Source organism: Zonotrichia leucophrys, chromosome 17 (assembly GCF_028769735.1).
Source record: "Zonotrichia leucophrys gambelii isolate GWCS_2022_RI chromosome 17, RI_Zleu_2.0, whole genome shotgun sequence".
Taxonomy (NCBI): domain Eukaryota; kingdom Metazoa; phylum Chordata; class Aves; order Passeriformes; family Passerellidae; genus Zonotrichia; species Zonotrichia leucophrys.
The window spans coordinates 11,448,840-11,474,480 of record NC_088186.1 but is presented as its reverse complement, the minus strand read 5'-3'; the positions used below and the strand labels follow the sequence as shown (position 1 = coordinate 11,474,480).

General features: G+C 45.4%; 1 protein-coding gene across 2 annotated transcripts in view; it reads left to right on the top strand.

Moving 5' to 3' along the window:
* Positions 1 to 25,251, top strand: part of DPP7 (dipeptidyl peptidase 7) — a 29,116-nt gene extending 3,865 nt beyond the window's left edge. Inside the window, exons 3-13 of one of the 2 annotated variants that reach the window (XM_064727789.1) lie at positions 1,174 to 1,313; positions 2,780 to 2,943; positions 7,769 to 7,904; positions 11,238 to 11,319; positions 18,568 to 18,734; positions 19,861 to 19,921; positions 21,717 to 21,835; positions 21,919 to 22,075; positions 22,386 to 22,450; positions 23,284 to 23,354; positions 24,437 to 25,251. In XM_064727789.1, coding sequence (XP_064583859.1) covers positions 1,174 to 1,313; positions 2,780 to 2,943; positions 7,769 to 7,904; positions 11,238 to 11,319; positions 18,568 to 18,734; positions 19,861 to 19,921; positions 21,717 to 21,835; positions 21,919 to 22,075; positions 22,386 to 22,450; positions 23,284 to 23,354; positions 24,437 to 24,578 — 1,304 coding nt within the window. In that variant the 3' untranslated portion in view covers positions 24,579 to 25,251. The remainder of the gene's footprint in view (positions 1 to 1,173; positions 1,314 to 2,779; positions 2,944 to 7,768; positions 7,905 to 11,237; positions 11,320 to 18,567; positions 18,735 to 19,860; positions 19,922 to 21,716; positions 21,836 to 21,918; positions 22,076 to 22,385; positions 22,451 to 23,283; positions 23,355 to 24,436) is intronic. The other variant, XM_064727790.1, reaches the window with a different exon arrangement.
* The last annotated feature ends 390 nt before the right edge of the window (positions 25,252 to 25,641 follow it).

The following is a 25,641-nucleotide window of genomic DNA, read 5'->3' as shown; positions in this document are numbered from 1 at the left end:
CACTGTTCTATGGTTTACTGTTATCGACTAGTAGTTCTTTAGTTTTATACTGTGTAGTGAGTAGTTAAGATCTTCTAGTTAAGATCTTTTGTCTGTTATCTCTTGTCTGTTTAATAAATAATCAATTTTTATAAGTAGATCTTATTTGCTGTGATTAGAACTGTGATCCAGAGTGATTCCTTAAATTTAAAATGTTGCCAAAATTTGAGGCTAAGGCAGGGCTTGTCTGAAGCTTTCCCTTGTCTCGTGACTGGAGCCCCTCTACTCTGGAGACAGGTTGGGAGAGTGGGTTTGTTCAGCCTAGAGAAGAAAAGGCTCTGGGCAAACCTTATTGCAGCCTTCCAGTACTTTCAGAACGTTTGTGAAAAAACAGGGTGGGGGGGGGTAGCTTTTTGCCAAAGCCAGTAGTGATAGGACAAGGGGCAATGGTTTGCAGTTGACAGATGGTGAATTTGGATTGGACATAAGGAAGACATTCTTCCCTGTGGGAGTGGGGAGGCCCTGGCACAGGCTGCCCAGAGAAGCTGGCGGCTTTGCCATCCCTGGAAATGTTCAAGGCCAGATTGCACAGGACTTGGAGCAGCTTGATCTAGTTGGAGGTGTCTTTGCCCATGGCAGGGGGCTTCAACTGGATGGTCTTTGATGGTCCCCCCCCAGCTCAAACCATCCTATGAAATGTAATTTACAACTTTATACCTCACAGCAGGAGTATCAGAAGGACACAGGCAATTCCCTAATGTCAGTTTTGTGTGAAGATTTACCTGTGCAAATGTTTTGGAGCGAGTTGGGCTAAAAAGGGTATATAAATGGGAAATCACTCTTTTGGGGGGCAGCTGTGTGCAAAGGACTTGCAGAACTTGAGATTTTAGGTATTTTTCAGGCAGAAGTGAAATTTTCAGGCCATTTAGTGATCTTATGGAAGCTCTTATTTACCCCCACCCAAATGAGAGATTTCTGGAGCCTGGCCTTCCTAACACTTTGTGTCCCAGATCAGGTCTCAGGAATCAGCCTGTTCACAGAGTTCTTCCTTGTTAATCTCCTGCCCGAAATCAAAAATTGACTCATTTCATGCAAATACTCTTTGTTGTGTTTTGGGGGGGTATTATGTGTTTTTTGTGGGTTTTGGTTTTGTTTTTATTTCAATTTTTAATTTATTTCTTTCAATTGCCTCAGCAAAGTTCTGGAAGAAAGGATTTGGACCCATCTTTTTCTATACTGGCAATGAAGGTGACATCTGGACTTTTGCTCAGAACTCTGACTTCATATTTGAATTAGCAGAGGAACAGCAAGCACTTGTCATTTTTGCTGAACATGTGAGTATTTTAGTCATGCATTCTTTAGAATCCTGTTCTGTTCAGTGCTACCAAATTCAGCTTTCTGCAGGTCTGGAATAGTGGTACCATTTCTTCCTGTGGAGCTGAGTCAGACCTGCTATAATCTTTCTCCCAGTAACAGCAGATCTTCTTTTTGTAATCATGGCTTTTGAGTAATTTTTTACAATGCCTCCCAGCACTCCAGGATACAGACTGTGTTGCCAGGCTTGCAAGGGTTCCTCAGGGGTGAAGAGATAGATGAGAATCTTGACTCCATGATCAGAAGGCTGGATTAATTAATTTATTATATATATTACATTAAGACTATACTAAAAGGAATAGAGAGAAAAGTTCAGAAGCTGCTAAGCTAAGAATAGAAAAAGAATGAATCAACAAAGGAGCTCTCCCTGATTCTGTCCCAGAGAGAGCTTGTCTTTGATTGGCCCTTAATTGTAAACATGGAACATGGGCCGATCACAGGTGCACCTGTTGCATTCCACAGCAGCAGATAACCATTGTTTACATTCTCTTTCTGGGGCCTCAGCTTCCCAGAAGAGGGAAAAATCTTAAAGAAAGGATTTTTCACAAAAGATGTCTGTGACAGAGTGCTGTTTCAGTACAGCCTATGCCATGAATGATTTGTTTTTGTAAGTAGTTTCTGTTACAGGGCTTGCAAGGGTCTTCAGGGTGAAGAGAGAGGTGAGAATCTTGACCTCATGTTCAGAAGGCTTGATTTATTATTTTATTATATATATTACATTATGACTATACTGCAAAGAATAGAAGAAAAGTTCTCAGAAAGCTAGCTAAGAATAGAAAAGGAATGAATAAAGTTCTGTGTCCAGGCAAAAAGCAAGACCAGCTCTGCCGTGAATGGTCAGTAAATCCAAACATCCACCTGAGACCAATCACGAATCCACCTGTTGCATTCCACAGCAGCAGATAACCATTGTTTACATTTTGTTGCTGAGGCCACAGCTTCTCAGAAGGGGGAAAAATCCTAAAGAAAGGATTTTTCACAAAAGATGTCTGTGACAGTTTCTACAGGCCTTAAACTCCATGTTGGAGTAGAGAGATACTTTGTTTGGATAATATTTAATCTCTCTACCCTGCAAAGTCCCAAGCCAACCTTTTCCACACTATTAAATCTACTATCTGTCATCTTAGGCATGAAGAGATTATCCTGTTCCCTTTTGTAGCTGGGAATGTCAGGAGAGATACATGTGCTGAGAACCCACTTGGCACCCACTGAAGCAGCTGTAATGTCCTGGGCATCCACTCCATGATCTGTCCTGAAAGTGTCTGTGTATCAGCTGCAGGAGACAAGGCACTTCCTCAGTTATGGACAAGTTAGAGGATGTCTCATACTGTTATCTCTTCGTATTAGTGCACACTTAGCCCAGCTCTATGGTGAAAGTAGAGAAGACCCATAGGAGTATTGCCATAGTGTATCTCTTTCATTTCAGAGGTACTATGGGAAGTCTCTTCCCTTTGGAATTGAGTCAACACAGTTGAAGAAGACTGCTCTGCTCACCGTGGAACAAGCCCTTGCTGACTATGCAGTGCTCATTACTGAGCTTAAGCAGCAGTTTGGTGCTGCAGACTGCCCTGTCATCGCTTTCGGAGGCAGGTAAGTATTGTGTGGACTCCTTCCCTTCTCTGCATCCTTTTCCAGCCAAAGTTATGCTGCTGTAGATCTCCTTTGCTCTCAAGAAAGTTCTCAAGGCAAAGCTTTAAGCTATCCTTTTGAGAGCAGATGTGCCTGTGCCTCAGCTGCCATGAGCTCATAACCAGGTCCCACTCTTCTTTCCCATCAGGAATTAGTCTCCATTTGTGGTTGCTTCGGAGAAGCAGCCCTGACTGGATGTTTCTAAGCTTCTTCGATGTCTGAATCATCCAAAGCTGCAGAAAAAAAATAGCTTGGAAAGGGTAAAGGGAAAATAGCAGCCTTGCTAGCAATAAGCAGTGTGATGGTGTGCCAAAACCTAAGAAAACAAGCACTAATGGGGTCCCTCAATCTGCTTTCATGAGGTGTTGTCTAGAATGAACCTCACCTGAAATGTTTCTACACTAATGCATACAGCATAAGGAACAAACAAGAGGAGCTCAAAGCTTAGGCCCAAGCCCAGAAATTTGGCACCGATAGCAAAAGTGAAGTCTGGTAGGACAAGTCCTGTGACTGGAGTGCCCTGTTGCATGGTTACAGGCTCTTCAGGAGGGATAGGGCAGAAGAGGTGAGGCAGTGTCATTGTAGTGGAAGGGATAGAATGTCTGAAGCTCATAGTTGGCAATGGCACAGTTGAAAGCCCGGGTAAGAATCAAAGGACAAATAAATAATGCAGATGTCACTGCGGGAGTCTACTTTGGATCTCCCAGACAGGATGATGAGGCAAACAAATGATTCTTCAAGAAACTAAGGATGCTTTCAAGTCAACTTCCCTTGTCCTTATGGGGGACTTCAGCTTGCCAGAAATCAGCTGGGAGAATCACACAGTACAATCTAGACCAGGAGATGCCCTGAAAAACCCAGTTGACAACTTTATGGCACAGTTCTTAAAGGAGCAGAATTGGAAAGATACCCTTCTTGATCTACTGCTTGTCAACAGAGAGGATTTTGTGAGCAAAGTGGGGATTGGCAGCTGTTCTGGCCACTGCAACCATGAAGCCATCGAGTTTAAAATCTCTTTTGATGGGAGGAAAAGTGCCAGCAAAACCTCAACTCTGGCCATGAGAGAGACTTCAGCACACTTCAGGCTGCTTAGGGAATTATTGAGTAAAATCCCCTAGGAAAATGTTTTTGTAGGTCATGGGGTCCATCTGTGTTGGTTACTTATTAAATATCACCTGTTAAGGGCAAAGGAATAGCAATTCCCAAATGTTGAAAGTCAGGCAGGTGAGGCAGAAGACCAGCTTGGCTGAACAGGCATCTTCTCTTGGAAATAAGGTGAAAAAGGAGGTTGTATGCCCAGTGGAAGCAAGGTCAGGTCACATGAGAAGAATACAGAAACACTGCTCTCCCTCTAGAGGGAGAAAATTCATGTGATTAAAGGTTAATTTGAGTTGAAATTGCCAAAACTGGAGAATAATAAAAAGAGGTTTTTAAGTACATTAATTGTGAAAGGTAATGTAGAAATAACATTGGCCTGTTCCAGGATGAGGATGGTCACCTCACAAACAGGGACAGAAACAAGGCAGAAGTGTTCATTGCATTCATTGCATTCTTTGCCTGTCTTCACCATGGGTGACAGACCAAAAGGGCCCCAGTGTCTTGAGCTGGAGGACCATGAATGTGAGAGTAATGAGCTCCCTGTTGACCCTGAACATGTGCAGGATCTGCTGCTCCATCTGGATCTCTACAAATCTATGAGGTCAGTTGGGATTCATCCAAGAATCCTCAAAGACCTACTGATGTCATTGCAAAACCTGTCTTGATGATTTTTGAGCAAGCTTGGGAATCCAGAGAGGTTCCAGCTGGCTGGAAGCTGGCAAACATTGTCCCAGTTTTCAAGAAGGTCAGGAAGGAGGACCCTGCAAACTACAGGCCTGCCAGTTTCACTTCAGTGCTGGTAGAATCTGAGAAGATCATGGTAAATATTATTCTGGGAGATATTGAAAAACCACCTGGACAGCAATGCAGTCATTGGTCGCAGCTAGCTTCAGGAGGGAAAAGTCCTGCGTGTTGAACCTGATTTCTTTCTATGATGGGGTAGCGCATCTGGTTAATCTAGGACAGCCAGTAAATGTCATTATTTTGGACTTCAGCAAACCTTTTGGTGCTATCTCTTCCAAAGATTTTTCTGAGCAAAATGTCCAGCATATGATGGGTGAGAACTGGCTCACTGGTTGGCACAAAGAGTTACAGTGTCTGGGGTAACACCAGGCTGGTGTCCAGTCACTAGTGGGATTCTGCAGGGCTCCATCCTCAGCCCTCTTCTCTTCTACATCTTTATTAATGACCTGCATGCAGGACTTGAAGGAATACTAAGTCAGTTTGCCAACAGCACTAAACTGGGAAGAGCCGTTGACTACTCCCTTGAAGGCAGGGAGGCCCTGAAGAGAGACCCCAGTAAGTCAGAGAGATGGACAATCAGCAACCGTATGAAGTTTCCCAATGGCAAGTGCTTGGTTTTTCACCTCGGATGGGGCAACACTGGCTGTGTGTATGGAGTGGGGAATGAGAGGCGGGAGAGCAGCTGTGGGAAGGGACCTGGTAGTCCAATGGCATATTGGATGTGAGTCAATAGTGCCCTGGCAGCCAGGAGGGCTGTGTCCTAGGGGGCATCATTGCTGGCTGAGTCAGGGTGGTAGTTATCCCACTGTGCTCTGCACTGAGGTGGTGTCACCTTGTTTAGGGTACCACAATGTAAATATGTAAATACATTAAGCTATTAGAGAGTGTCCAAAGGAGGGCCATGAAGATAGGGAAGGGTCTGAAGGGGAGGCCTTATGAGGAGTGACTAAGATCGCTTGGTTTGTTCAGTCTGCAGGAAACTGAGGGAAAACCTCACTGCCCTCTTCAGTATCCTGTGGAGGGATAGCACTGATCTCTTCACTCATGACCAGTGACAGGACTCAAGGAAACAGCATGAATCTCTGTCAAGGGAGGTTTAGATTGGATATCAAGAAAGTGTTTTTCACCCAGAGAGTGTTTGAACACTGGAACAGGATCCCCAGAGAAGTGGTCATACACCAAGCCTGTTTGAGTTCGAGAAGAGTGTGAACAACACTTCCAGACACAGGGTGGGATACTTGGAGTATCCTGCATAGGGCCAGGAGTTAGGCTTAGTGATCATGATTGGTCTCTTTTCAGCTCAGCATATTCTATAACTATGAAAATGAGAAATTCCTCCTGCAGGATCGGAACATTTTACATTGGAAACACAGGAAGCTAATAATTGATAAAATATTCTTTCAAGGGGCCACACAGCTTTTTATTAAACACAACCTCTAACAGCATCCAGCCATTTTCATTGTATGCCTTTTCATAATTCTGCTTCTCTTTGTTTCTTTCCCAGAGTGCTCATTGTGCTGCAGCTGGGTGGATGTGATGTCCTTGTTTCTTGATGGATCCCCTCTCTTGTAGTAGAGGGGTGCTTCCTTCCAAAAATCTCCCAGAAGTTCAGGGCTTTGAATTCAATTGCAGTGAGCTAAAAAGCACTTGGCACGATAGTTATCATTAAGCCTTCAGCTCGTTGCGGTGTGGTGACGGAACTGTTGATCTCACGGAGGCTTTTATTGTGATTATCAGGACAGTAGCTAGAGTAGGGAGGCCCAGAAGCTGTCCTGGGATAGGAAGATGGGAGAGGGATACATCAAAACCTCCTAGCTGGCTGCATGTTAGACTGCAGCTCTCTGTGTGTAATTGAGGGCTCAGTGTGCAGCAGCCCTGGACACACTAAACCCAAATGAAGAACACTGAAATATGGCAGTGCTGGAGAAGCACGGCATTTCCTGGGAGATAAAAACCAGACCACTTCTGGTGCTTATAACTGTGCCAAATTAACCTGAAATTACTTGCAGGAGGTTTCAGGTAATGCCAGTCTCCAGGGCTAGAGAAATGCAAATTGCTTTACACATGGGTGTTGTGGGAACGGTATTTACTGAATCACTTGAGGTGGTACAGAGGGAGATTGAGTGCTTTTAAATTTGGACTTAGACCAGGTTTAATCTGTGTTTTGGGGGTGTCATTTGCCACTCCCCATGGCCTCAGAGGAACTCTGCAACCATTAGCAAATTAATGACTTCTGTCATCCTGGGTCAGTCTAGTAGCTTTTGATCGATGTGTAGATTCTTGCCCTGGCACTGAAGCTACCAAGGTAGCTTTGACTTTTCTTGTTGCATTTGTAAACTTTTCCCCTTCCCTGTATCTGTGCTGATCAACTACAGAGCTGTTATTTGGGGTGCCCAGGGAGAATAGCCTTCATTTTCCAGGAGTCGAGCCTGTTCTGCCGTGTTCATGGACACCTTTTGCCAAAACCCTGGCAAAGTTCTGACTAGTTCTAACTAGTTCTTGTCATTCTGTATGCAAAATGTACAGTGTGTCTTCTCTCTCTGAACAGTGAGTGCTTCACTCAAACCCTGCTTTGAAGCTATTGGTACATGCTCAGGATGGTGCAAATTTAAATACTGAAGCAGGATTTACATTTGTCTACAGAAGCAAGCTGAGCTGCTGTGTTCCCACCAGAACTGGTGTGAGCATTTGGGGAAAGGCCAGTAAGAGCAGTGTGTGCTGGTCATTGGCCATAACTGGATCAACATGAGGATGAGGCACAAAGCATCACATGTATCCATTAACATCATCCATATCACTGAGCATGTGTGAAAACATGAGGCATCACAAATATTAATGAGCTTATTGTTACCTTGGTTTAGGTGAGCTTGTAAATGTTGGCCTGAACTTCTGAGCTATTACAAGTTGTCTTTTAAAGGAAATAACTGTTGTCTCTCTTTGGTAGCTATGGAGGAATGCTGAGTGCTTACCTGAGGATGAAATACCCAAATGTCGTGGCTGGAGCATTAGCTGCCAGTGCTCCTCTGCTGTCTGTGGCTGGGCTTGGAGACCCCACCCAATTCTTCAGGGATGTCACAGCAGTAAGTAGCATCTCTTTTCAGGAGCAATATTTTCTTCCTTTAGGAATGCTGTTTCTTTTCTAGGTGTTTAAATAGATATCTGCCCTCACGGCATCACTGCTAAGGAGGGAGTGCAATTAAATGGTAACCTGAAAGGAAAAGCAGTAGCTCCAGCATGGCTGAGCACTGCCTCCGCTTGGGCAGCTCAGGGTTCAAAGGTGCTGCTCCAAGAAGCACAACTCCATGCCAGTACCTTTAGTACCACTAAGAATTGACTTTCCCTTTCCTAGTGGCTTGACTTTATTACAGCCTGAAATTTTTCCCTTGTGCCTGGCTGAACACCTTTTGGATAATTTATTTTTCAAATCCTCTCCCAAAATGCTGTATTGGTACCAATGATTCACAGCATCTCCTTAGTCCAAGGTGATTCCATTTCAGTGAAGAACTTGGAAATCTTAATTTCATAAGTAAAAATGTGCAAGGTGTCTCAGGATCACTGAAACTAAAATTTAAATGTGGCTTTTGCATTTTAAGGCCCTGAAAAGTTGGTGTTAGAACTGACTTTGATTTATCTTATAAGGAAAGAAATGTACTAGCTAGTTGTACTGAAATCTTGTGATGGTGTCTTTTCTGCCTCTTTTGATATAAATTTCTAGATCTCGGTGACACAGATGGCTAGTCTGAACTATTTTTGTTGTCCCCCAGCTGGAACTGAGGTCTGTGCCTGGTGCAGGAGCCAATGAGCACACAGAGCTGAGACCTTTCATGCTTTTCTGCCCAGAATTATTGCTAGGCTATAGTTCATTAAGCTGGCACCTCTCTTTGGGGCCTTTGAAGGCTTTTATACAAGTTACAACAAAGAAGTTGCACAGAACTTGTTCACTAGTCACCTTAACTAATGCTTTTCTGCATGTTCTCCAGTCAGTGTCAGTTCACTATACCAGGGTGGTCTGACATTAGCATGGGAGATGTCTCAGGGGTGATTTTTACCTTGCAGCTTAGTCTTAGTTACCTTTGGGCCACCTTAGCATTCTTCTCCCCATCCCTCTGGTCTGGAGGTGATTCATCTTTGTTGACACATTCTTGTCATTCTTGTGTTACTTTGCTATTGTTCTCCACATTAAGGACCACACCTGTGTATGTAACTTGTGGTCTCTTTGTTCTTATTTATATACACTAACATCTTGTTTCAATGCAGTGACTTACAAAAGAGATAGCTTTACCAGTAAGTATAAAGAAGAGACTATTGTATTAAAATAAACACATTTGAAACTCCTAAGTGCATAAAAGAATAATAGACATCTTGTCTTAGAGTTACATATTTTCAAACAAAAAATGTAATACCATTTGGTGTGGAAAAATTCACAGCACCAGGGGTTTATGTCCAAAAAGGAGACAGAGGAGTCCTGTAATTTTATTAGAATAAAGGAAGAGGCCATGAGGCATTTCCCATGGGGTCTTTCACATGGTTTGGGAATGCAACCCCCTTTCCATCCCAGTTTCCTGGATGCATCACCCTCTTCCTTTCCCCATTGGCTGAGGTACTTGGAAGGTACAGAGTTCCTGAATCAGCTGCTCTGTGTCCCCCTTTTCTGTGCACCCCTCCTTTTTTTTTTCTTTTATATAGCAAAACACTGTTCATAATTCTATTAAGCCTTTGTTCTTTTTATCAAAGTTCAGGAATTTAACATGGCCTTGGCTGAGCAGTGGCCCATGTCAATTAGTAACATTTTCTAGAACTGGTAGTTTCTTCTGTTACTTCACTATCTATAAGTCCCTGGCCCTATCTACAAGCAGATTAACAGTTTGTTTGTAAAGACACATTCATCTCATTCCTTTCAATTTAGTCAGCTAACAGGCCCCCGTGGGAATTTCCTTTCAGCATCTTTGTCTTGCTTCAACTGTAAATATGCTGGGAGTCATAACACACCCTCTAACTTAGGGTGTGAAAAAATCTTTCCAACTAATTTAAAAATCTTTTCATGTGAAAAGACTTTCCGACTAATTTAAAAATCTGTTCTCTCTGCAGTAGTAAGTCAAGCTCTGGGCTGAGCTCTTAAGCAAGCACTATGTGGTTTCAAAGTACTCCCTTCCATCTTCAGTGTGGAGGTTGCTCTGATTTGCAATTTATGCATCTGAAATCTGATTGTTCTTCTTGCTGAGAACACCCATGAGAGTTCTTAATCCCAATGAAGGCACAGGGAATGACTGCAATTCCTCCTGCCTCTGCTAAGCTGAACTGTTTCTGGTCTGTAGGGGTCCTCATGCCAGGCAGTGCTTGGCAGCAGCCCAGCAGTGCCTAGAGGAGAGCTCAGCTGTCACAGCTGCCAGAGCAGACCTGCTCCTCTGTCCCAGGCTAAACTATTCCCACACTCCAGTTATAGCCATTAGCAAGTGAAGATCAATAAGCACATCCAGAAGGATTTTTGCAACTCCTAAAGGGATGCCCAAGTAAACAGTGAAAAACTCTAAAATTATTTATTTAAACATAATTATCCAACAAAGGCAGAATTAGGAAGAAAAGAAAGGTGCCAAATCTATTTTTTAATTGAGGGTGGGTCTTTATAAGAAAAATGCCTAGCTAGTGGTTTGTGGTTACTTACCTTGCTCTAGCCAGGTAAAGAGACCTCAGAAGAACCCTAATAATTCTTCTTGTTACAAAACACTGGTTGCCAGCAGACCTAATTGGCCTTACAGCTTGAGAGAGGAGAAAGAGCTTGAGTTCTTTGGGCCATCAATCACAGAAACAACTTCATCCACCATAACCAGTCACAGCTCTTCAAACCTAACTTAAAGTGCTTTTTCAGGATCAGTAATAGTTTTCCTAAGAAAAAGAACATGGTCATTTGGCAGGCCACTAGCAGGCTTAAGAAGAAAAGCAGATCTTGGTCTTGTACTTCCAATGCATAACTGACTTCTCCTATGGTTTCTTCTCACAGGCAAAGTGCAGTTTCAAGGACTCAGCTCTGTGTTTAAAACCAGCAAAACCCTTATGACCCTTGCAGCCTGCCTCTCTCTCTGAGGCATGCTGCATATTCTCTTGGTGCTTCATGCTCAGTCTGATGCTCCTTGAAGGGCACAGTGTTCTGTCTGACAGGTCATCCCAGCCAGACCTGGTGACACAGCTGCTGCTTGGCCTGAGCTGTCCAGAGTGTGGCTTCTGCAGAGACATGCTGACTCTCTGAAAGACAAGGCAGAAGCACTGGTGTCACTGCTAATGGAAATGCAAACGAGGTGCTGAGCAGCAGGCCAATAACCCCTGTCATCTTCTGGTCTCTGGCAGTTCTTTGTGTTGCAGCCTCTTAAGTATCTCCTGTGGGAAACTGTCATCTCATATCTTTTCTGTCCCTTCAGGATTTTCAGAAGTCCAGCCTAGGCTGTGTCACGGCTGTCCGTAAAGCCTTCCAGCAGATCAAGGACCTGTGCCTGAGTGGAGGTAAGAAGGGAGCCCTGCATATGGCTCCCAAGGGCAGCCAGCATTCCCAGACATGGGGGGAAAATGTTGGTACTGCTTTACCTCAGCTAGTTGTTCAGATAAGTCAGTGCAGATGCCCATATGGCTTCCTCTTTCTGCTTGTACTGTGACCATGTTCACAGGTGTTTTCAGGTGAAGGGAAGAGGTGAGAATGTTGACTCCATGTTCAGAAGGCTTGATTTATTATTTTATGATATATATATATTACATTATACTAAAAAGAATTGAAGGAAAGGTTTCCTCAGAAGCTAGCTAAGCTAAGAATAGAAAAGAAAAGAATGATAACAAAGGCAGCTCTCTCGGACTCTGTCCAAGATAGCTCCATCTTGATTGGCCATTAATTATAAACATTCAAGATGGCCCAATCAAAAGTACACCTGTTGCATTCTACAGCAGCAGATAACCATTGTTTACATTATTTTTCTGGGGCCTCAGCTTCCCAGAAGGGAAAAACATAAAGAAAGGATTTTTAGTGAAAAAGATGTCTGCGACACTTGTACAATTTATATTTTTCTTTTATTAACAGTTTCAGTTAGCATTAAATTGGTAACCAACACTGAAACATAAGTGTGATGTTACATTTTATTTAAATGATACCCTCTGTCTCACCCCTCAGAAATGTACCATTTATTCCAAGCCTGTCATCCTGCCCTGAAGTATCATGAATCTGTAATCCCATTGGCCAAAGTCTTATTCCGCGCCCACCTTGAATCTCCCTGTTGAGCTGTGTGAGGGAGACCAGGCTCTCTTTTGGCCCTTTTCTCCCTAGGCCCTTCCCTTCCCGAACCTTCCCTTCCTGGAACCTTCCCTTCCCTATGCGTATGGTGCCTGTACCCTGAGCGCCCACTGGTCCTTCTTTTCCTGCCCCCCTCCCCTCCCACCACCCCACTGCCCTGTCTCTCCTTGCAGTAGACCAGCTATCACTTCTGCTGTTGTTCTTGTCCCTAGAGTGGATGTAGGTTGCTAAGCACCACCCAGTGCAGCAACAGCAGGGACAAGAGACCTTAAATCACTAAAAAAAATAGATACTTGAAGTGTTTAGTTTTTTAAAAATCTCTCCCCGTAATCCTGCCTTGATGTGTGTTGGAGTCATCATAGGAGGTTCCTGCATGCTGTTGGGAGTCCTCTTTCCTAAAGACTGTCCTCAGAGTGTGAAATACCCCTTTCCCTGGCCCTGGTGTGGGGTTTTGGGGAAGGGGAGAGGCAATGTGTGGTCAGCGCTTCTGCTGGACTCCTCCTTGCTCGAGGCAAGCTGCTACTCCCCCCCTCCTGTAATAGCTGCACGCCTGTCCAGACCCAATCCAAGGCAGATCCAGCCTTTCTCAGCTGGCTGTTTCGGGAGTGGGGGCAGGGGAAGGGTGTGGGCTCCATGCACAGAGCTTCCCATGCTTCCCTTGCTGTGTTGTCTCCTGTGTTAGTCATGTCCCCCCACTACCCCAGAGCTCTGCCTCACCCAGCACTCTGATGGGCCCTGGGGTGGGAGAGCACAACCGTCCATCAATAAAGGGAAGCTGAAGCATTTGAAGGGGAAAAAAAACAACAAACAAACGAACAAAAAAAAACAAACAAAAAACCCCACAAAACTAGGGAGAAAAGCACCAAAAGAGAGCCTGGTCTCCCTCGCACAGCTTAACAGGGAGATTCAAGGTGGGTGTGGAATAAGACTTTGGCCAATGGGATTACAGATACATTATACTCAGGGGAGGATGACAGGCTTGGAATAAACAGTACATTTTCGAGAGGTGAGACAGAGCATACCATTTGAATAAAATGTAACACCACAGTTCACCCTTTTTTTGCTAGAAAGAAAAGATTAAGAGAAATATGACAATTAACAATTTAAAAATTAAGCAATAATTACACCGTTTTGCAGCATAAAAATAAATACATTTCCAGTGAGGATTATGTTTTAAACAGTCCATTTGACTTGATGTTTGCCTTTGGTGGTAGGTAGTGTTCAGTTCTGAAAGGGTGCTAAATAGTTTGGTGGGCAGTAACCTTTTTTATCTTTCTGGAATAGTAAGGAGATTGGTAAAAGGCAAGGTACAGTTATTTTAACACGGCACAAAGCTAAAATGAGCATTTAGTTGTAATAAACAGGTTATGTGGGTCCATATGGGTGATTGCTCAAATAGCTTCAGCCTTTGGCACTAAGCTCATATGAGAGTTTTGGGACTGGCCTTTTCAGCGTGACTGGCCTAATAGTGTCACTTTTTCTAATTGGCTTTTTGGACCACCACAGCCGCCCCTTTTAGGCTGAGGCGCCAACTTCTGCTCCCCGTCTCAGGGACAGGGAATCACCTGGAGCCCCCCTGGACTCCGGGCAGGTTTGCGGCCTCAGATTCTCACCCTTTGATCTGAGCTTTACTGATTCTTTCACCTTCCAACTGGTTTAACCCAGAAGACCCCTCGCTTTTAGGTCTTTAAAAGAAAAACAAAAAGAAAAAAAAGAGATTTGGCATCAGCTAATACCTATACTCAGGGAGCATTCACCACAAAAATACTTTCCCAGACACCATTTTAGGTTGTTCATTGTCCTGCTGAGGACAGCATAAACCCAACAGCAATTTTGATTCAGCAGTCTAATACTATCTGAACACTTGCTATTAAAGAAACAATTGAAAATTGCTTCTCATTGGATCTACCCTTGTGACCTGACAGGCCTCTGCTTTCTAAAACTGAAAACAGGACAATCTGCAGTATGAACACACATTTAAACTAGAAAAGCATAATTGTTAAAACTACTTCATGGGGACAGGAGGGAAATGGAGAGAAGACAGGTATTGGATAATAATAATAAAAAGGTTACAGGGTTTTAGGATAAAAAGTTCTAGCTGACAAGCTCTTTTTAGCTCAAGTGGATAGGGATTGAGAATTGGGGAGGTTACGGGGAGCCTGGGACTCTGCAAAAGAAAAAGCTTTTCAGGGTACCCTGTGCCTTCAAGCAGTTTGCTCCCAGTGAACTACCCAAAATAAGGAAAAAAGGGGTATGGATTGCAGAGAAGGATATTATTCTGCTCTTGGAGTAATAGGAGAAGGAGATCATAAAGTAGAATTTTCAATTCAATGATATATACAACGCTGTTAAAACTGGTATTACAAAATTACTTAAGCTTTAGGTTTTGGTTTCTTAGCTTCTTCTCCTTCCAGCTCCTACCCTGTGGGATTTGGAAGGTGGAATGTGGGAACTAGGAGTTGGAGGGGGGCTTGGTTCATGAGAGACGGGGAAGGGGCAGAGTATGGGGGAGAAAAAGCAGGAAGAAAGGGATTTTGGGGAGGAGAAGTAGAAAATGGTGCCGTGCCACGTGGCTGAAGCAATCTTGGCTGACACATGGTCATGGCTATGTTGGAACTCTAGGCCATGCAGCCACAGCATACAGGGTCGTAGCCATGTTGAGGCTTAGCCATGTGATTGCTGTGCCGGGCTTAGCAGGACGGAGTGTATTCGCGGGGATTTGTTTAGGGGAAGGTGGGTTAGGGATGGAATTAGGAAGAAGGAACAGTGACGGGGGAAGAGAGTAAGACTGAGGAAGGAGGTCACGGAACTGACAAAAGCAGTTTTGGGCAATATGGGGCTCGGGCAAAGCTGAAATCTGCTTCCTCGTCTGGTGGCTCCCCTGCAGAAACTGGTGGGCTTTGGTGCCTTCTTTCACCACTGCTGTGGTTCAGGGCTCAGGTTTGGCGGTCTGCACAGCCCGTCCACTCCGGGCAGGGGCAGCAGGCTCAGCCCTGCCACCACAATGACCGTGCTGTGAGTGGCAGGCAGGGTGCACTCCATGTGGCTTCTCTGGGTGCCTGGGCTGCACTGGCTGGTGGTGGTGGGATGGTGGCATGGTGTCTCACGGGGCCTCTGCGTAGCGGTGGCGAGGCCGCAACTGCAGCCCAGCGTAGCCACCCACAGTGCCAAAGGCGGTGCTGAATTGGTGTTCTGCAGGGTTCTGCGCTGTGCCTGTGGGGTGATGGAGGTCCATTTTCATCTTAGGGTTGTCGGTGCTCGAGCCTCATGTTGGGTGCCATTGTTGCTGTTCATTTGTGATCCCTGGGAAGTCCCCGGGGGACCCCTAAGCCGTATGTTCACTGGTAACAACAGGCAGGCAAGGAGACTCCACGCAGCTTCTGAGGGTGCTAATTTGATGAGGTTTTATTGGAGGTCCCACCCCCGGGAGCAGCATGGTTTCTGAAGGAGAAGGGGGAAAGGGGGAGAGAGGGGGAGCCTAGGGAGAAAAGGTCCAAAAGAGAGCCTGGTCTCCCTCATACAGGTTAACAGGGAGATTCAAGGTGGGTGTGGAATAAGACTTTGGCCAATGAGATTACAGATACATGATACTTCAGGGGAGGATGACAGGCTTGGAATAAAAGGTACGCTTTTGAGGGGTGAGACAGAGCGTATCATTTAAATAAAATGTAACACCACACATAAGTAGCTCTGTGGAGCTGTGGTGGTTGGACAGGAAATAGGTTTTCTGAGATGCTGTGGTCAGGCCAGTGGGTGCTCAGATTTTAATACTGTTACCTGGTTTGGCCACTGGGGCATTGGATCTGCCTCTGAGAACACCGGGGCGGGGGGGGGGGGGTTAAAACCACAGCTCTCCCCTGGGAGGCTCTCTTTGGATTTCCAGCAGGAAGGGTTCAGATCTCTCTCCCGGCCCAGCTGCTGGCTGGAGAGGAGAAAGCAGACGGGGAGAGGTGGGCCTCCCCGCCCCGAGGGTGGAAGGGTGGAAGAAAGAAGTACCAGGAGGCACTGGGCAGCCCCCGCCACCTCTTCCCCGGGAGACAGACAGAGAGAGAGAGGGAGGGAGCCGTGCCTGGGACTGTTATCTTGGAATTTGATATCATGTGCTGCAGGCACAGCAGTGGAGGGGCAGTGGGGGAGAAGAGGAGTCTGGCCGCTTGTAGGAGCTTTTAACCCTTTGTGGGCAATGAAAACTTTACAGAACATTAACCGTTCCTAGAAGAGAGATAAGAGTGGAAGATGAAGAAGGAATGGGCAAGTGTTGAAGGTCTGGGCAAGGGCGAGAGGTCAATAGAGAAGAACCTTGGGTGGAAGAGATGATGGAGTGGCATTTTTGCTGTACTCTTTTTGTATAGCCATGGACAGAACCATGTTTCTTTGTGATACAGAGACTGTATTCCAGGGGGGGCAATGCCCTGGACCCAAGAGGGTTCAGTGTTGGTGCCCCTCGGCCCCAGGGGGTGAAAAAATTTGGGGGGGCACAGGTGTCCCAAAGGAGAGATTGTGCCCTTTTTGGAATGGAACAAGGCATCCTTAAAAGACAACCCTAAAAGCAGCTCTGGTCCGTGTGCAGTGGTGAGAGCCCTGGACATGAAAGGAAAAGTTCACCATGGCACAAGAAGGACTCTTCTCCTCTTGATGAACTGAAGATTGATTGTCTGAAGGGTGGTGCCGGACTGAGAGTTGGTGATTTGGGGAATGTATTATATTGGAAATTTGGTGGGGGAGAAGGGGAGATGGATTTGTAAGGTTTTCATTTTCCTTGTGTGTTTCCCTTTTTTTTCTTGTAGTTTAGTTAATAAAGTCTTCTTTATTTCTAAGTGGGAGCCTGCTTTGCTTATTCCTGGTCACATCTCACAGCAGATACCAGGGAAAGTGTATTTTCATGGGGGCACTGGCATTGTGCCAGTGTCAAAACATAACAGGAGCTTTGCACAGTGTTAATGAAATAATTTTTTTGCACCAAAGTGCAAAACCACTTGCAGGTAAAAACCACTTGCATAGTATTTATAGTTAGTAAAGCCATATGTTTCACCAGATACTTGTCCTTGATATCCACACCATGAAGAGCTGTTCTGGTGGGTATGACAGCTGCATGACTCAGCTCACTGGACACATCTGAGAAATATGTGGAGGGCAGTCTAGGTCCTGAAGCAATCATCCAAGTCCCTTCCATCTCTAGTCTTGGACAGTTAGGATAGACTGGTGAAGACCTCTGCAATGGCTTCTAAGTAGCCTGGACCAGATGCCATGGGCTGATGCAGCATCTCCTGGAAGCCATATGTGGTGTTGGGACAGATGTAGTGGCTTCTGGGTCTGTCTTGAGCCTTGGTCTGTCATGCTGTGTGTCAGGAGCTGTGTGCCTCCCAGCTGCTGCTGGTCCTGGAACTGCCAGAGGAGCCCAAGGGATCCTTTTAGCTTTGGGTAACAGCAAGAAGAATGTTACTGTTAACCAGTCAAGCTCTTTGAGCTCTGCCTGGGGCAATGCTTCCTGCAGCTGGGTGTAAGGTGGTCATATTTAAGGCTTCAGCCCTCAAGTGTGTATCCAGAGTCAGGTCCCAGGCCGTGGGTTTCCAAGCAAAAGCAGCCATGCTCTAGTGGTCAGCTGTAGAAAGCATGGGGACAGGATCTGTGACTCCAAAACATGGAGGATGAAAATGAAGGGAGCAGCTTTCTGCAGCAGAAAAGCAAAGGTGTATGGGTACATCTTGAAGGAATGTCTTTAAAGATGTATTTCCTGACTCCAGCTGACCACTGCATCCCACTGATGTTTGAAGGCATGTCTTGAGATCTTGAGAATCCTTTGTGAGGACTGTTCTCATCTGGCAGTTCTTACTGTAGATACACCCTCCTCCCAGGAAGCTGCACTTTATTTTCTTTCTTTTTTTTTTTTTTCCGCTAGGGGTGGTGGTGGTGTTTGGTTTTTTTTGGGATTGGGATTTTTGTTTTCTTTTTTAAAAAAAAAAAAAAGTTGGTTTTTTTCTTCTCTCTGTCAGTTTTTCCAGCTTTTGAATCCCATTGGTTCCTAAATGTTGTACCTTGCTCTCCTGCATGAGAGCTTGCCTGGGGAGCCTGCCTTGTGGGACACAGCAGCCCAGCCAGGGAAAGGGCCCGCAGGCATGAGCAGGAGCAGCCATCAGGCACGGGAGAGGACAGGCTGTACCAAGCTGCTCTGCTCACTGTTTCAGCTGGGACCAGTTCTGTCCTGGCAGGTGCTGATTCCTCCAGGCTCCCCAGGGAGCTCCATGTGGGGCAGAGCTTGGGCTCAGGGCCACACAAGGTTGTGACACTGCTCAGGGAAGCTATGCCTGAATGTTATGTTCATGGGTGTAAATTTAGATGCAGTGTGTCCTTTCCCCTAAAAACCTCCTCTTATGTTACAGCATCTTCTTACTCCTGAGTGAAACAAGATGCTGAAGCTTGGTATTACTTTCCTCTGTTGAAGTTTGCGTCTTTTATTTTCCTTTCTTTTGCAGCCTATGATGAGATCAGCAGCAAAATGGCCACATGCAATAAGATCTCTAACAAGGAGGATGTTTACCAGCTGTTTGGTTTTGCTAGAAATGCCTTCACCATGATGGCCATGATGAACTATCCATACAAAACCGACTTCATGGGTGACCTCCCTGCCAATCCAGTGAAGGTGAGAACATTGGTGTGAGTGGGTGAGTGGAGCTTAGGACACTATCAGGCAGACACCATTGGTGTTGGTCACAGGGTGACCAGTAGTGGTGGATGTTGCAGCCCTTCCAGTATGACAGTAAATCTACATAATTGAAACTTCTCTGTGATGGTGACTGCTGAGAAGTTTGCTGGAGTCACTCCTATTCTGCTCTGCCTTTACCTTGGACAAAAACACCTGTGCAAGCTTGTTGACTTCAGCTTTTAAATACTAAAAGCTTGCAGCTTTAAAAAAAGAAAAAAGGTAGTTCTGTTGTAGCCCATCTCAACATGCTTTCAGAGATGTATTTTTCTTGGTGGGTAAGGATGAAGATGTGAAAATCAGGCTCTTTTGAAAGTATTATCCAGGAAGCTGACATACCTCAGGTATAATGCAGAAAAATACCTGCTGCTATGGGGGCTGGGAAATGGGTGAACTTTCAAGAGAATCATAGATGGCAAAGTGTGGGAAAAGGGCCAAGTTCTCAAGGGTTTACAAAGACCTCTAAGACACCAGCTGCTTTTGAAAGGTACCAGCTTTGATCCCAGATCACCAGAGGCTGTTGCAATTCTCAGTGTCTTCTGGTGTGTTGTCAAGCCCATGGGACTTCCTTTGCCTCTGGCTTTGTGGCATTTAGGGTTCTTGTCCTACCTGGAGCACACTGTGCAAGAGGTCTCACAGGCTCTTCTGCACTGGAACTCTGGACATGCTGCCTCTGGCTCCACCAGGCATCCAGTTTCCTTCTAGGGTCTGTTTAATGACCTCTAGAATGGAAATAATTAGTCTGCACATTCCCCTCAATCCCTGAAAAGGACATTAAAATATTCTGATTGTAGGAGGAACTGTTGTGTACCACTGTGGCTCCTCCACAGCTCCCTAACTTGGTGAAGGAACTGTCTGCCTTTGTCCTGCCTCATTGCTTTTATGTGTTTTGGTGCTGCAGGGGAAGAAGCTAAAAACTTCCAGACCTGTTGCATTAGGCCTTTGGAAAGCTACTGAACCATAAAATATGTAAATAATAATTTTAAAGAATCTTCCAGCTTAGCCCTTCCACAAAGCAACTGGTAACTGTTCTGTCTGCCGTTTGCCTGTAATGTGTCTTACCCAGGTTGGCTGTGAACAAATTATTGCCCATAAAGACCCAATTGAAGGCTTGTCTGCTCTTGTTGGTGAGTTAATATTATCAGTTTAATCTTTTATGTACCACCACATGTTCTAGAAGCACCTATCATAGACATTGCTGTGTCAGGGGAGCTAGTATGACTCTGATCTCTCTCTGGGACATTTTGCCTCCTGTTGATTTTGTCTGTTGGGATGTCCCACAGTCGCCCATAGGATCATTCTCTCACCTTTCCCAACTTATTCTGGTCGTGTTTCTCAGGCATTGAAGCCCCATAGCCTGTTGTCTGTCCATGTGATGTGGACTTCTGAGATAGTTCTTTTGTAGAAGTTTACCCATACTCTGGCTCCAGCAGTCATGGGCTCCGTGCACATTCACTGAAGGAAGTTTTCTGGTCTCCTTGTTGAGAAAAAGTCCTGTGGTCTTAATCCAGGGGCAAGGCAATCTTAAATACATCTTGTATACACACATATATATTTATCTGTGTGAGCACTTATTTTGTCAGCCAGCAGCGTTTGTAAGGAAATTATTAATAGAGATAAAATTCAAAGAACTTTTGAAGAGGTCCTCATAAAATCTCTCAAGTTGCTTATTAAAAACGAGTTCTACCTTGGTCATTATTCAGAAAAACAGGTTCTGAGTGGCACCAAAAAAAACCAGTTAAGGAATTCTACCAAACTTAATGCAATTTAGTATGACTGGGAGCCAATTTTTTTTTTCCAAATTATGTACATGCTCCAAGTCAGAAATATACCAACCCTTAATCACTGCTAAAGATATTTGGCTGGCAGCTAGAAGCTTTCTTAAAACACTAATATTTTGACAAACCTGTCAGATCTACTGAATGTATTCACATGCTACTCCTTCTGTGAGGAAGAGTGGTAGTCTTGTTTCTTTGAGTTGAATAAGCCAAGGGTGGATTTCTTCCTCCCAGTTCTAGGGGTGCACCTCATGCCTCTCCCTGTCTCCTCAGCTGCATTCACTTGGTGGAGTTTAATCATACAAGAGGAATGATCCGCCATAACTTTAGGCAGGTGACTGGCTTTCCTCCATACTTGACCCTCTGTGTCATACAGAAAAAGACTTTTTTCTACATGTGCTTCATCAGCCCACCTCCTGCCAGGTAGAGTGTAGTGCCATGGGCTGTGATGCAGAACTGGCAACAGGTGAATGGGGACAATGTGAATGGAGATACTGATTGCTTCCAGGGCAATAATACTCCATCTCCTTAATGTGAATCCATTCCTCTACCTGCAGAGAACCAGACTAGCACTTATCCATCATATCATTTCTCAAATGGTACTGCTGTCACATCAGGTTTGCTTGGTTCATGATAAGGGAAACTAGTGTCCTAACATCTCTTTGAACATCACAGGGCTCAGGGTGCCAGAATTTTGATCCACATTTAGCAATCAGAGCCTCAAAAGAAATTGAATAAAATGCCAGAATGACATGGCTTGGAAGGAGTTTTCTTCTTGAGAAATGAGAGGAGTAAGCTGAGGAAGATGCCACAGGGACTTGCTCTACTGGGCATAGCTGAAGCCCTGCTTGCCTGCTAGGCTTTTAACCCATTACAAAGGAAATTGTCTAAACAGGACAATATTGCATTGAACTGGGGACAATAACTAAGTTTGTGTCATCTGAAGGAATTTTTGAGCCCCATATAAAAGCTTTGCCATAAAGCTGGATTTTAACCTTGCACAGTTCCAGGCTCTGTGAGTTCTGTCCCATCCTTGCACACTCACGCAACCATTGGCTTGGTTTTGGCCATGTAGTTTCATGTGGGAGATGATGGGTGAGACAGCAGTTACTGACTGGTTTTGTGCTGTGTTCCCACCTGGCAGGGGTGTTCTACAACGCCTCTGGCTTGGCACAGTGTTATAACATATATCAGCTGTACCAGTCCTGTGCTGATCCCACGGGCTGTGGCATCGGTTCAGATGCAGAGGCTTGGGACTACCAGGTAAGAGGTTAGAGACCCCAGCAGGTTTCAGCTGCTATCCTGTCTATGCCCCTGCCCCATGGCAGCTCTTGTACTTCTCTTAGGTTTGTACCGAGATCAACTTAACGTTTAACAGTAACAATGTGACGGACATGTTCCCTGAGATGCCCTTCACAGAAGCTATGCGTGAGCAGTACTGTTGGAACAAGTGGCGTGTGAGGCCGCGAGCACACTGGCTGCGGACAAACTTTTGGGGGGAAGGTGAGTTGTAGTGATTGCTTGTCCCTCTGTGTGTAGCTGTCTCCCTGTTTGCATCTGTCCAGCTGAGCCCCATGAGGACAGGCACAGCACACTAATGAGTCCTGGCAGAAAGTCACAGCCTTGTGCTGACTTGAGCCAAACAGACCTTTCTGTATCTTTTTGGTAGAGAAGAAGATAACATAAAAACTACCAGTAATTTGTTCAGTTATTTGATGTTTTCTGTTATTGGCATGTTTGCTGCTGTAGCCAAACACATTTGGATAACTGGGCAGGAAGGAGACCTCTCAATTATGAACTCTCTGAATTTCAGACCTGAAAAGTGCAAGCAACATCATTTTTTCAAATGGAGACTTGGACCCATGGGCTGGAGGTGGGGTAAGCTTGTGCATTCCTGTACCCTGAACACAGAGCAGCCTTTGCAGGTGACATACTGCCCTCCCTCCCTTTCAGAGCAGCACTGGTAATTCAGTTTTAACCTGAGTTTCTGTAAGCAGCTGTTCCATGATGAGCCACTGAACCACTGAGGGCTCTCGGGACACTACACTGAGTAGTGTCCCTCAGCCAGGAATACTGATGGAACAAATGTGGCTTCACTGGTGCAGGCACGGCAGGACCTTCCTTACCCCACACCCAGGGTCTGAATCACAACCTGGTGTGTTTCTGTGTTCACACGCAGATTCAGTGATGCCAGCCACATGCTCCTGGCTCTCTCTAGTCTTAGCACACTTGGTGAGACCAGATGGACGCTATGAGCAGCAACGCAAACTAGATGTTTTGTCTTAGATTCAACAAAACGTCAGAGTGCTGTCAGTGTCCAGTCTAAAATTTAAAAACCCAGGACTGGATTTTGTGTTAGTTGAGCTCCTGATTGAATACAGAAGCTCAGTGTTTTAGGCTGGCTTGGGATCCCATGAGAAACAGGCTGCTTACGGTGCATGGATCCAAAGGAGACCTAACTTCCTGTACTGTACAGTACAGTACCTGTACTGGAATCAGCTGAAAGTTCCCAAGTTGCAGAAAACATTCCTTTCATTTTGGACAGGTGATCTGCTTCATTCAGACTGTTAGCTGTGGATACCAGCTGTACCAAGGATGTCTTCCCATGCTTTTCCTCAATCTTGCCCAGATCATGTTCCAATTTTCAGAACTCGTGTCCAGTTCTTCCCAGTAACTTGGTGAGAACTGATCTTTGCTCCTTCTCCTCCCAGATAAACAGCAGTCTCAGCCCTTCACTGATTGCACTTACCATTAAAGGAGGTGCCCATCACCTTGATCTCCGGTAAGTACCAAACTTTCCTTTGCCTAGCAAAATCCTGATTCCCTGGGTATTTGATCTCAGCAAGCCACAGCCCAAACAACCAGGAGATATTTTAGAATCACAGAATCATAAGAGTTGTTGAGGTTGGAAAAGATCTCTAAGATGCACCCAACATCACCACCATGTTCATGACTAAACCATGTCCTTGAGTGTCACATCTTCAAGTTTTTGAATGCTTCCAGGGATGGTGAATTCAACACTTCCCTGAGCAGTCTGTTCCATTACTTTGCAAGCCTTTCCAATAAAAAAATTTCCCTATTTTTCAATCTAAACATCTCCTGGTTCAACTTGAGGCTGTTTCCTCTTGTCCTGTTCCTTGTTACCTGAGAGTAGAGCCTGACCCCCCACTGGGCTACAGTCTCCTGTCAGGGAGTTGTAAAGAGTGAGATGGTCCCCCCTGAGCCTCCTTTTCTCCAGGCTGAGACCCCCAGCTCCCTCAGCCATTCCCAGTGTTCCAGACCTTTCCCCAGCTCCATTCCCTTCCCTGGACATTCTCCATCCCTTCCATGTCCTGTTTGTCAAGGGGGACCTAAAACTGACCTCAGGATTTGAACTGTGGCCTTACCAGCGCCTAGCACAGGGCAAGTACCTAAAGAGGATGGGTACAAGGCTATTGCAGCCCAATGTAGAACAGTGATCTTGTTCCCCAGCCCAGGCCTCTTTCAGCCTCCAGGGATGCTGAGCTGTGCAGAACTTGGCACTCAGCTCACCTACTGTCATTAGATCATGTTCTTGCGCACGGGGTGGCACAAGTGTGAGACAGCCTGCAGCAATCAGTCACATGAAGTAGTCCAGTGCCATCTGGCATTAGCTATCTGCCTTTAGGCCTGGAGCAGAGGGGGGAGCAGCCAGCAAGGGCAAGCTTGGGCCTGCTGCCCAACTGTACTGGAGATCAGACACTGCAACTTGGTTTCCAGGGCACACATACGAAGCACAAACCAGTCAATCTCTCTCTGTCCTTAAAGTCACAGACTCTGCCTGTAAAGGAGGCAAGTACCAACTGTCCAGTAACTGACACTGCTCTACTTTCCTCTGCTTTTTAGGGGACACAACCCAGCTGACCCCCCATCCGTCACAGAGGTGCGCAAGCTTGAAGCCAAGATCATCAGCAGCTGGGTGAAATCTGCAGGCATGGAGCAGGTGCAGGAGCAGCGCGCAGGAGCTGCAGCAGGCAGCCAGCCCTGAGCCCTTCCATCCCCGCAGCCCCTACGTGCAGCTACCACAGGACACAGGAGCCTGCTGCACTGGTTCTACTGTACTGGCTGGGACACTGTTCTCTCCTCTGCCACGATGGTGGGAACTCCCTGTTCCAAAGTGTCCCACTTACACCTCATTGAGCATGAAAAGAAATACGAAAGGCCAAATCACTGACAGAAGCCAAAACCACATTTTCTGGTCTCCATACTTGCCTGCTCAGAATGAGCGCTGTTACAAAGGGCAGCAGAAAGCATGCCTGGAAGGTCCAAGAACCATCACAGCCCTGAACAGGATGGTTGCATGAAACACCTTAAGGTTGAAAATAAACTATTATTAGAGAAAAAGGAAATACTAGAGGGTTAGTAGAAAAGCAGAGGTATAATTATGACTGACACAGGGTCACGGTGAGCTCCACTATTGACCAGTTATCTAAATCAGACTATCAGTCTTATCCAGAGCTGTGGAGTGGGGCTGTTTTAGTTTTAGCTTGTCAAAGAGATTCCAGTTGCTGAGATGAAGATTTACACTGTTGTCACTCAAGGGCTGTGTGTTGGTGACCAGTAAAGCACTCTTCCACTGAGACATCTTCAGAGCTTTTTAAAATCAATTACAAGTATATTAAAGTCTGTGATATAAAAGTTTATTAAAGGGTGTGATATAATTTCATGGCTTGGAAGTATAACCAAAGAAGATAAAAAAGGTTCCTTCTCACCTTCCGACACAGATGAATCTTTGCCCACGAACAAGTGCTACTAGACTGACTAAGCACCAATAATTACTAGCATAACTGCCAAAATACTAATTCCTAGTAACTGGCTGCCTCAGTTGGTTTTACTTTACAGTGATTTTATGATTTAGTGGAGAGGTTTCCTGAGTTCCCAGAAGTTTTCACTGTTTGTGCAGCACAGTCACAGTAGTGTTTGGTGTCATTTTCTGCACTGCTGGGCCCTCCAGTGTCACAGTCGAGGCGGTCACGACATTAAAGCAGAGACCACAAGCAGTCTCAGTCAGTCTCAGTTGTCAACCATTAGCAACCGTTGGCAACACTTTA